The sequence below is a fragment of the Phacochoerus africanus genome, chromosome 12 (assembly GCF_016906955.1).
Source record: "Phacochoerus africanus isolate WHEZ1 chromosome 12, ROS_Pafr_v1, whole genome shotgun sequence".
In the NCBI taxonomy this organism is placed as follows: domain Eukaryota; kingdom Metazoa; phylum Chordata; class Mammalia; order Artiodactyla; family Suidae; genus Phacochoerus; species Phacochoerus africanus.
In genome coordinates, this window is record NC_062555.1 from 28,697,766 (window position 1) to 28,709,927 (window position 12,162).

The 12,162-nt window shown below is 44.3% G+C and overlaps 1 protein-coding gene across 7 annotated transcripts in view; it reads right to left on the reverse strand.

Annotated features, from left to right (window-relative positions):
• Positions 1-5,641: 5,641 nt before the first annotated feature.
• Positions 5,642-12,162, reverse strand: part of DDX59 (DEAD-box helicase 59) — a 31,041-nt gene continuing 24,520 nt past the window's right edge. For all 7 annotated transcript variants that reach the window (XM_047755161.1, XM_047755157.1, XM_047755162.1 and 4 more), the window contains one exon: positions 5,642-6,142. In XM_047755161.1, coding sequence (XP_047611117.1) covers positions 5,879-6,142 — 264 coding nt within the window. In that variant the 3' untranslated portion in view covers positions 5,642-5,878. The remainder of the gene's footprint in view (positions 6,143-12,162) is intronic.

Genomic DNA, 12,162 nt, shown 5'->3' on the forward strand with positions numbered 1-12,162 from the left:
CTGATGCTCAGCTCCTCACAGGCTCTGCTGTAAACCTGCCCTCTCCCCTGAGGACATTGTGAACTCAATTCTCCCTCTGTGATAAAGGTACCTGGCATGGGGTCAACAGGACGGCCCTTCCCAGGTGTTGGACCTGTGTCTGAGTTGGGTGCCTGGTCTGGATGCCCTGGGCTGTGTTCCCCTTCCCTACCCTGCCCCGTGGGGGTGGGAGGAGGGGAGATAGGCTTTCAGCTTCATAGACAAGTTTGCTCTCCATGCCAGTTTTCTTGCCCTGCTGTGACCCTCGGCTCTGGCTGAAGTTTCATTCCTGCTTCTATTTCTAGGAGGAGGGCCATGCTCCTTGAGAAATAAAACAGGCAGTGGAAGGGGTGCCCTCCACTACCTCCAGTTACCACCCTCTAGCCTGCCACCACCAGCTTAAACAATGGGTTTTAGGGAGTTCCCCAGCGGCACAGTGGGCTAAGGATGCTTAGGTTTCACTGCTATGGCACAGGTTCAATTCCTGGTCCAGGAACTTCCGAAAGCCATGGGTTCAGCCAAAGTGGGGGGAAATGCATTTTAATAACCGGTCAGCACAGATTTTGACCTGGTGGCGCCACCTGCACTCTGGGGTTCTGGGCTGATGCTCTGAGCTGCTCTGTGCCTTGCACTGAACTCTAACCCTCGAGGTCTCCCCCATCAGTTTTGTGTTTAACCACGACAGCCAAGTCTGTTTAGCAATAGACGTGTACAATCCTAAACGACCAAGTCCTCACATGCAGCACACTTTCTGTGTATGTGTGTGTGGGTGGGTGGGGAGCATCCACTTGTGTGGACACTGTGTGTGTACACACACGCACACATACGTGTAAAATATTTTCAGTTAGGAATTTTCTGCCCCTTTTATATTTTTGCATTCATAAAAGTCACAAACTCCTTAATAATGTCCTAATTACAGGCGCTCAGTTGACCGATTCATGTAGCAGCTTTGTCAGTTCTGAAATTCTGCCCTGGTTTCAGAATTCAGTTGACACCTTTTTGCAATTTTACTGACATAACGGCGGATTGACATCGTTGTGTTAATTTCTGCTGTACAGCAAAGTGACTCTGTTCTCATATATATCTTCTTTTCCATACTCTTTTCTATTATGATTTATCTCAGGATTCTGAACCTAGTTCCCTGTGCTCTGCAGTAGGACCTGCTGGTTACAGAATTCTCTTTACTATTATTTCTTGATTGTTTCCAAGCACTTAAAATTCTCTGTGGAGTTCCCATCGTGGCTCAGTGGTTAACAAATCCGACTGGGAATCATGAGGTTGTGGGTTCAATCCCTGGCCTTGCTCAGTGGGTTAAGGATCCGGCGTTGCTGTGAGCTGTGACGTAGATCAAAGATGCGGCTCGGATCCCACATTGCTGTGGCTCTGGTGTAGGCCGGTGGCTATGGCTCTGATGAGACCCCTAGCCTGGGAACCTCCATATGCCATGGGAGCGGCTCCAGAAATGGCAAAAACACACACACACACAAAAAAAAATCTCTGTAATTCCAAAATAAATATCACCAGGATGCAAAACAGAAAGAAAAAAAAAATCAGAACATTCCCTAATTAAATTGCTTGTCCATGGGCATGTCCTTGGCTTTCCTTTCTTTGCGCTGAGTGGCTAAGGGTACACCAGGCACGGGTCAGTTTCTGACTGCCAGCTGGTACTTATTGGCGCTGTGCTGTGTTCCTGGACATTCCGATGAACTGTCCAATCTTGCTGCAGTGGTGCTCTGTCTCCCCGGGGGTCAAGGGCTCGGGAGGAGAACGGTGGGAAGGAAGGGAGGGGGGTGGGAGGGAGTCAGAGGGAGGAGGAGCTTGGACGCCAGCCAGAAGGACTTGGATGGTGGTCGCTGTCAACAAGGAGCTGTTGACGCTTCTGAGCAGGGAAACATCAAAGAAAGAGGGAAATAATACCCTATAAATAGTCCCTGCTCTCAATCAGAGAGCTCCTGAGTGATGGGGTCCTAGCATAAGGGCAGCCAATTCAGAAGCGGCTACTGTAATCAGAGCGGAGGTGATGGAGTCCTGAGTTGGCATGGCAGCAGAAGGATAGGACATTGTGATGGAAAAATAGGAGTTCTCTATGGCTCAGTGGGTTAAGAATCCAGCATTGTCACTGCAGTGGCACGGGTCCATCACTGGCCGGGAAGTTCCACATGCTATGGGCTCAACCTAACTCACCCCCCACTCCCACCCCCACCCCCTACCCCCGCCAAAAAAAACAAAAACAAACAAACAAACAAAAACAGAGGACTTGGTGACCTTGGCCATATGGAGAATAGAGAGAAAGAAACTAGCCTTTGATGTCCGCCCATCCCCTGACCCCCAACAGCCGATCTTGAGCAGGACTGGGGAGTGACCCCACCACCAGCAACAAGGAAGCTGGAAAGAGGGAAACCAGTTTTTTGTAATGAAGCTGATCCCTTTGGCTCTAGAAGGTTGAATCTGAGCCAAAGGCTAGGTGGAGAATTGAAGATCTGTAACTAGGGAGCAAATCAAGTGACAAGATTAGATTTATACATATAATGTATATATAATTATGGAACACAGTATTTCAAATACATCACATGTAGACCAAATAATAATAAATTTCCATGTACAACAGGACTTGACTTGGAGAATAATCGGCTCCTGGCCTAGTTTCCTTTGGACTCCCTCACCCTGTACTATTCTGAAGCATATTCCAGACAGGGAGAGATTTAAAAGGATGAAGCACAGAATGGCTTCAGATTTGGGACGACCTCAGAGACGGTGAAAGCAAAACGTCTCATCTAACAGATGAGAAAAGCTAAAGATTAGAGATAGTGATTAATTTCCTCTAATTAAAAAAAATTTCCAAAAGGCCTTGCCAAGTTTTCCTCTTTCTGAGATGCAGTGAGAAAATGGATATGCCAGGTTTTCAGAAAGCGAAGATGGAAATTTTAAAATCACTGTAAACATTTTACAAATGACTGTAAACACACTCTCAAAAAGCAAACATTTGTTTTATCTGGACTTCATTTGTCATTCTGTCAGATAACACCATGCTTGCCATTATAAAACAGGCGCTCACACCCAGAGCAGAACAAGAGAACTGTGTTCCCTTAATGATTGTTGGTCGTTTTCCCGCTGTGGCCCTGGAACCTCTGGGGTCACATTACGTGTGCCTGGGAGACAGCAGAACAGTCCTGTCTGTCTGGAATCAGCTTACGTACGTGTGGCTCCCAGGAAAGTCACCTTGAATGACACATCACCTCTTGACCATGGAGCAAATTCGTGTTGATGTGGGAGCAGAAACTATAGCAAAGCGGAATTCACGTCGTGGCTCAACAGAAACGACTCTGAGGATGCAGGTTCAATCCCTGGCCTCGCTCAGTGGGTTAAGGATCTGGCGTTGCTATGAGCTGTGGTGTAGGTCTCAGACATGGCTTGGATCTGGTGTGGCTGTGGCTGTGGTGCAGGCTGGCAGCTGTAGCTCTGACTTGACCCCTAGCCTGGGAACCTCCATATGCCATGGGTACAGCCCTAAAAAGCAAAAAATAAACAAATATATATATGTATATATACATTAAAAACAAGGAAGTAAGGTTTCCGTTGATATTAATTTCACAGAAGGAAACAACTGGAATAATACTCAGCCGGCCCCCTCAAATAGTATTGTTTTATAGAAATACGACAGTTCATGAAGCCAACTTAGATTTATTAAAGTGAATTAATCGGTGTGAGTTATGGTTAAATATGTAGGAATGTTCTTCATGAAGATGCGATGAAACCACATACATATACACACTGTCTTTTTGAAAAGAAATCTGATTTTAAAAATATGCTTGGGATTAGAAATACAAATAGGGAGTTCCTGTTGTGGTGCCACGGAAACGAACCCAACTGGGAACCATGAGGTTGAGAGTTCGATCCCTGGCCTCGCTCAGTGGGTTAAGGATCCGGCATTGCCGTGAGCTGTGGTGTAGGTCGCAGATGTGGCTCGGATCTGGTGTGGCTGTGGCTGTGGTGTAGGTCGGCAGCTGTAGCTCTGATTAGACCCCTAGCCTGGGAACCTCCATATGCCACAGGTGCAGCCTTAAAAAGACCAAAAAAAAAAAAATTTACAAACAGTATTCAAAGTATCTTATCAAAAAATCTGATTTAAAAAAATGTGCTTGGGATTAGAAATACAAATAGAATAGCACTGAAAATATCTTAATGACTATCCATAGCATTGCATAAGAATGTGTATATAGGCATAACTGAGTCATTTTGCCCTGCAAAAGAAAATGACACAACCCTGTAAATCAACCATACTTTAACTAAAAAAAAGAGAATACAAATGTAAAGATAGCACTGCATATTGCAGTCTTATAAAACCACTTGCAAGTTCATTAAGGGGTACGACGTGGAAAAGAAGCTTGCTTCAATCTGGCAATAAGGCAGTTAAAAGGTGAAATCAGGAGTTCCTGCTGTGGGCAGTAGGCTAAGAATTCAGTTGAAGGAGTTCCCGTCGTGGTGCAGTGGAAACATATCCAACTAGGAACCATGAGGATGTGGGTTTGATCCCTGGCCTCGCTCAGTGGGTTAAGGATCCGGCGTTGCTGTGAGTTATGGTGTAGGTTGCAGATGCGGCACAGATGCTGTGTTGCTGTGGCTGTGGTGTAGGCTGGGGGCTGTAGCTCTGATTCAACCCCTAGCCTGGGAACCTCCATATGCCGCAAGTGTGGCCCTAAAACGCAAAAAAAGAGAGAGCGTGCCCCTCCTTCTTGTTCTCTATTTTTGTTCTTCCTTTCATGAGCTGATAGATAGATAGTCTTCAAAAAGGTAACACCTTCAATTGGGAAAAAGATATTAGCAACACCAGGGCCAGTGAAAACAAGCTTCCATGACTGGTCAGTAAATTGCATTCAAAGTATCTTATCAAAAATTCTGATTTAAAAAAATGTGCTTGGGATTAGAAATACAAATAGAATAGCACACCACCGACCAGCACTGGAGGGCAGGTGTGAGAAGGAAGGTGTTACCAGGATCGAGAAGCTGAGATTTAGAGAAGCAGCGAGAACCAGGAAGGAGGGAGGAAGAGCAGGAGCCCTGGAGGCTCCCCTCCAGCCCCGTGCTGGCCTGGGAAGGTCCATATGCCACAAGCGCAACGGTTAAAAAAAAAAGAAAGACCACCAACCACGTTCTCATTTACTTTCTTCCTAACAGTCATTGATTTGACAATAATCCCGATACCAATGTGCACACAGCAGTAGACATGAAACAGAAGAAACTCCACCTTCTTAAAAAAAAAAAAAAAAAAAAAGGGAGTTCCCTTCATGGCTCAGCAGAAACAAATCTGACTAGTATCCATGAGGATGCAGGTTCAATCCCCGGCCTTGCTCAGTGGGTTAAGGATCCGGTGTGGCTGTGAGCTGTGGTATAGGCTGGTGGCTGTAGCTGATTCGACCCCTAGCCTGGAAACCTCCATAGGGGTCTGAACAACCTCTAGCCTAGAACCTGCTAATCCCAACCTCCACCTCCTTGAGAGTATGGCCCTAAAAGACAAAAAAAAAAAAAAAAAAAAAATTCATCTGAGTGGGGCTCCTGGCTGCGCAGGTTTCTGGTTCTGACAGTGACTACAAGGAATATTAGTTGGGGAAAAAAAAGGCTTTTCCCAGAGAAAAGAATTTTTATTTTATTTAGTAGTTCATTTTCTGATGTCTTTACGAAAATTAAAAAGGAAAATAAATACAAGACTGCTGTATAAATGTGACAGTCTATTAAAATTGTTTACATCATGTTAACTTTTTGTTTCCTGTACATGGTCTCATTGACTCAAACCAAATGGTAATAATATACAGAAATTTCACTGATGGTGCACAGTACAAATTAGGCAAAGTGGTATCACAAGTCATTTTTGAGAATTACTTTTATCATGCTTTCTAATGATGTCCATAAGATTAGCCCCTGTAACCAGGTCATTCTGCATCTGTTTATCTTTCTGCTGCTCCTTTCTCTTCTGCTCATGCAGGTAGGGGGAATTTAACAACTGAGGCGGAAGAAGGGATCCGGTGGGTTTCACCCGTTTTGCAATATCCCAGAAGAGTCTCTTGGAGTTGTTATTGATGAATGTAATCGCTGTTCCATTTTGACCTAATCTGCCCACTCTTCCAACCTGCAAGCAAATGCAAAAGATGTTTTTTAAATGTTCAAAGAAGTTTTTTTTTGGATTATCATTTTATTTTAAAAAATTTTTTATTTTTTCCATTATAGCTAGTTTACAGTGTTGCGTCAATTTTCTACTGTACAGCAAAGTGACCCAGTCACACATACACATATACATTCTTTTTCTCATTTTACCCTCCATCATGCTCCATCCCAAGTGACTAGATATATAGTTCCCAATGCTATATGGCAGGATCTCACTGCTTATCCATTCCAAAGGCAATAGTTTGCATCTACCAATCCCAAACTCCCAGTCTATCCCATTCCCTGCCCCTCCTCCTTGGCAACCACAAGTCTGTTCTCCAAGTCCACGATTTTCTTTTCTGTGGAAACGTTCATCTGTGCCATGTATTAGTTTTCAGAGATAAGTGATATCATATAGTATTTGTCTTCCTCTTTCTGACTTCACTTAGTATGAGAGTCTCTAGTTCCATCCATGTTGCTGCACATGGCATTATTTTGTTCTTTTTTATGGCTGAGTAGTATTCTATTATGTATATATACCACATCTTCTTAATCCATTCATCTGTCGATGGACATTTAGGTTGTTTCCATGTCTTGGCTATTGTGAATAGTGCTGCAATGAACACACGGGTGCATGTGTTTTTTTCACGGAAAGTTTTGTCTGGATATATGCCCAAGAGTATAAAATCTTAATGTCTCTTCAGAGAAAGTGAAGACTAGTGTTTAAAGAGGAGAACATTTGTTCAGATAGCATTTTTTGAATTGCTCATCTCCGTTTACTTGTGAAATCATTTAGTGGGCTGCCACTAGTGTATTTTTAAGGAAACAGCCCAAAATAGAAAATAAGAAAATGATCACATATAATAAAAGTGCGTATTGTTTGGGAAACGTGTGTTTCAGTTGTGCACGTGTGTGTGTAGGGGGTTAATGACACAAAGATGTGGGTTAAGATAAAAACGTTGCGAAAACTACTGCATTAAGAACAAAAGTACTAGCCACTTTATGGCGCCTAAGTGCCCTGAAATGTGAGACTGAAGCAAATTTATTTGTGCGTAAAGTTATGTCTCATTTGACAGAATTGCACAGACACATATTTGTGGAGACCAGTGATAAAGAACAAAATTTACAGGTCTCCAAATATACTGAGAACTTCTTCAGATGGGGGGAAATACACAATCACCATCAATTTCTCCTCCTTAATCAAAATGTAGAACTCAAAGTCAATATTCAGATTATTTAAATGAATAGATGGTTCCTGCCAATATACAGAATGTTTTTAATGTAAAAGAAGAAACCTCTAAAACAGTTGAAAGGGGTACCCTGTAGGAAATGAACCTGGGGAGAAGTTAGGGAGGGGAAGGCTGTTTGTTTGGTATCCGCTTTTATTTTCACCTGATTTGTTTATGGTATTGAGTTGTTCCCCCCAATACAAAAATTAATATAAAAAATAGCTGCGAGAGACAAGATGGCGGAGGAGTAGGGGGACACGCTCACCCTCTCCCACAAACACAACAACAAAAAAGCACATCTACAGAATAAATGACTCGCACAGAACAGCAACCAATCGCTGGCAGAAGAACCTAAACTCCAATAACGGCAAGAAGTTCGTGACATTACGGGGCAGAACAGGAGAAAAGAGGAGAGTGAGAGAAGGTGAATCCGAGCGGGACGGGCGCTCCCGAAAGGGAACTGCGGAGGAGAAAGGGATCCCGCACCCTGGAAAGTCACCTACACGGGGGAAAGATCAAACGAACTGGAGGAATCTCCAGATGCAGAGAAGAGCGTAGCAGTAAGTCGGAGTACTGAAAAGCCGATCAAGAACCGAACGGACCATCTGAACTACGGGCACAGTCACCAAAAATTGAGACGCCTGGGTGGGGGCTGGGCACCGAGTCCTCGGCTCCAGAGGTTAGTCCCCGGGCTGGGGGGCGGGGCGGAGCGGAAACTGCTTGGGAGGTCTAGAAACCTTTTGACGGGGCAGAGACTGCCTGGGAGACTAGAAAACAAAGCTGTCGCAGAGGAAGGGAGCAATACTCTAGGGGCAGGGAAGTGGAAAGCCGCATCAGAGGGAACCTGGGAAAAGAGCCTGGTCTGCGCCCGTGCTGGGGAGGGGAGAGAAGAAGGGGTGGGTCCCCATAGAATACCCCCCACGCCACAGCAAGCTTACAGGCCCGCTAGCTAGCTGAAAGCTGTGCTTCCCAGTGCATCCCCTCCCCCCACCCCCGCCACCCCCTACGCTCTCGCCGAACCTGGGGCTGCCTCCCATCCAGGAGGGCTGGCCTCAACAATTGCCTGAAGCCTACCACCGCAGGGGCTGTTCCTGCACAGGCCTGCTTGCCCTTTGGAGGGGCTACACTTCCTCAGAGCAGCACCAAACACCACCAGCCCCCGAGAAAAGGCCTGCAGCCCAGAAAAGCTAGAACAAGCCTAGCCAGGCCGTGAATAGATCTGCCTAATTCTCGGATGGTTTTTCTGAGTCCGGCTGCCCCGGGGAGGAGCCTCTTGGATTTCCAGCAGCCCTGCTACCCGCCCAAGCCCCCAGGGGGTGCCAAGCTCTAGAGGATCAGCTGCATAGGACTGTCAGCTCCAGGCAGGACCCCCTACAGCCCAGAAAAGCCGCAACAAGCCTGACCGAGTCGGGAAAAGATCTCAGACGGTTTTTCTGAGTCAGGCTGCCCTGGGGAGGAGCCTCTTGGGTTTCCAACGGCCCTGCTACCTGCCCAAGCCCCCAGGGGGTGCCCCACTCCCTCGGAATAGCTGCTCAGCACCACCAGCCCCCTGGAGGAGCCCCTGCAGCCCAGAAAAGCTGCAACAAGCTTGGCCAGACTGTGAAAAGATCCGCCTACATTCGCAGGCCAGCCTTCTGAGTTGGGCTGCCCTAGGGAAGAGCCTCTTAGGTTCTCAGTGACCCAGATAGCTGCTCCAGCCCCCAGGGGGTGCTGCACTCCTGAGGAACAGCTGCCCAACACCACCAACCCCCTGCAAGAACCCCACAGCCTAAAAACACCAGAGCAAGCTCTGCATGACCAAGTGAAATCTGCTACCACCGTGGTGTGGACCTCCCAGTCCTGTCTGCCCTCAGGAAGTCCTCCTTTGCTTCAAAGAAACACTGTTAGCCCCATCAACACTCCAGAAAAGCCACACTGCCTCAAAAAAGACTGACCAACAACACCAGCCCTCAGGAAATATTCCACGGCAGTGACAAGGCAAACACTGCCCGATAACGGAGAGTACAACTCCCGCAGGAGAAAGAAAACAACAAGCAAGATGAAGAAGCTGAGAAACCACCCCCAGTCAAACCAACAGGAGAACTCACCTAAAACAGTCAACAATGAAACAGATCTCTGCAGTCTGACAGACCTGGAGTTCAAAAGAGAAATAGGGAAAATACTGAAGGAATTAAGAGAAGATATGAACAGTAATGCAGATACCCTCAGAAAGGAACTAGAAAATATAAGGAGGAGCCAAGAAAAACTAGAACATTCATTGGCAGAGATGCAAACTGAACTACGGGCAGTAAAAACCAGAATGAATAATGCAGAAGATCGAATCCGTGATATGGAAGATAGAATAATGGAAATCACTCAATCCGGTCAACAGACAGAAAACCGAATCAAAAAACTGGAAAGCAATATAAGAGACCTATGGGATAATATAAAGCAGGCCAATCTATGCATAATAGGAATTCCAGAAGGAGTAGAAAAAGATAAGGGGATGGAGAATATATTTGAAGAAATTATCGATGGAAACTTCCCAAATTTAAAGGATACTGGGTTTAAGATACAAGAAGCACAGAGGGCCCCAAACAAACTGAACCCAAATAGACCCACACCAAGACACATCATAATAAAAATGGCAAAAGTTAGTGATAAAGAGAGGATCCTAAAGGCAGCAAGAGAAAAACAGAATGTTACCTACAAGGGAACCCCCGTAAGAATATCAGCTGATTTCTCTACAGAAACACTACAGGCCAGGAGGGAATGGCAAGAGATATTTAAAGTGCTCAAAGGAAAAAATATGCAACCTAGAATACTCTATCCAGCAAGAATATCATTTAAAATAGAAGGGGAAATAAAAATTTTTTCCAACAAACAAAAACTTAAAGAATACAGCAACACAAAACCCAGGTTAAAGGAAATATTGAAAGGGCTTCTCTAAACCAAAAAGAAAGGAAGGAAAGGGAAGAAAAAAGAAAAGAAAAAAAAAAGAGGAAGAACTAGGACTGAGGAAACTGCAATCAGAGAGCAGTCACTCAAATAAGCCAGCATACAGATTTAATCATGAACATGCTTCAAACAAAATAAAATTAAAAAGAAAAAAATTAAAAAGAGTCATCAGGAGTTCCCGTCGTGGCGCAGTGGTTAACGAATCTGACTAGGAAACATAAGGTTGCGGGTTCGGTCCCTTCCCTTGCTCAGTGGGTTAACGATCCGGCGTTGCCGTGAGCTGTGGTGTAGGTTGCAGATGCGGCTCGGATCCCGCGTTGCTGTGGCTCTGGTGTAGGCCAGTGGCTACAGCTCCGATTCGACCCCTAGCCTGGGAACCTCCATATGCCGCGGGAGCGGCCCAAGAAATGGCAAAAAGACAAAAACAAACAAACAACAACAACAAAAAAGTCATCAAAACCATAAAATGTGGGCAAGGGATGTTAGGAAATAAATAACCCTTTTTGTTTTTTCTTTGTATGTTTCTCTTATTAATTTTAATATAGTGATGAAGTGTTTGAACTTACAGGACCATCAGGCTAAAACACACAATTATGGGAAGGGGTTAGCATACTTAAAAAACAGGGCAACCACAAGCCAAAACCAAATACTGCATTTGCAAAAAATGAAAAAAAAAATACACTCAAGCAGATAATAACAGGAGACCATCCAACCAAAAAAAAAAAAAAAAGGAAGAATGGAGAACCATAGAATCAACTGGAACACGAGGTTCAAATGGAAATAAATAATCATCTATCAATTATCACCTTAAATGTCAATGGACTGAATGCCCTAATCAAAAGACACAGAGTGGCTGAGTGGATAAAAAGGCAAAAACCTTCAATACGCTGCCTACAAGAAACTCACCTTAGGACAAAAGATACATATAGATTGAAAGTGAAAGGGTGGGGAAAAATATTTCACGCCGACAGACATGACAGAAAAGCAGGAGTCGCAACGCTCATATCAGACAAAATAGACTTTAAAACAAAAGACATAAAGAAAGACAAAGAAGGACACTACTTAATGATTAAGGGATCCATCCAAGGAGAGGATGTTACTATCGTCAACATATATGCCCCAAATACAGGGAGCACCCAGATACATACAACAAATATTAACAGACATAAAGGGAGATATTGATGAGAATACAATCATAGTAGGAGACCTTAATACCCCCCTCACATCAATGGACAGATCCTCTAGACAGAAAACCAATAAAGCAACAGAGATCCTAAAGGAAACAATAGAAAAGTTAGACTTAACTGATATCTTCAGGACACTACATCCAAAAAAAGCAGAATACACATTCTTCTCAAATGCTCATGGAACATTCTCAAGAATCGACGACATATTGGGACACAAAGCTAATCTCAATAAATTTAGGAGCATAGAAATTATCTCAAGTATCTTCTCTGACCACAATGCCATGAAATTAGAAACCAACCATGGGAAAAGGAAAGAGAAAAAACCTACTACATGGAGACTAAACAACATGCTACTAAAAAACCAATGGGTCAATGAGGAAATCAAGAAGGAAATGAAAAACTACCTTGAAACAAATGATAATGAAGACACAACCTCTCAAAATCTATGGGATGCTGCGAAAGCAGTGCTCAGAGGGAAATTTATAGCAATACACGCATTTCTCAAAAAAGAAGAAAGAGCCCAAATTGACAACTTAACCCTCCACCTAAATGAATTAGAAAAAGAACAAAAAAGTCCTAAAGTCAGCAGAAGGAAGGAAATTATAAAGATCAAAGAAGAAGTCAATAAAATAGAGATTCAAAACACAATAGAG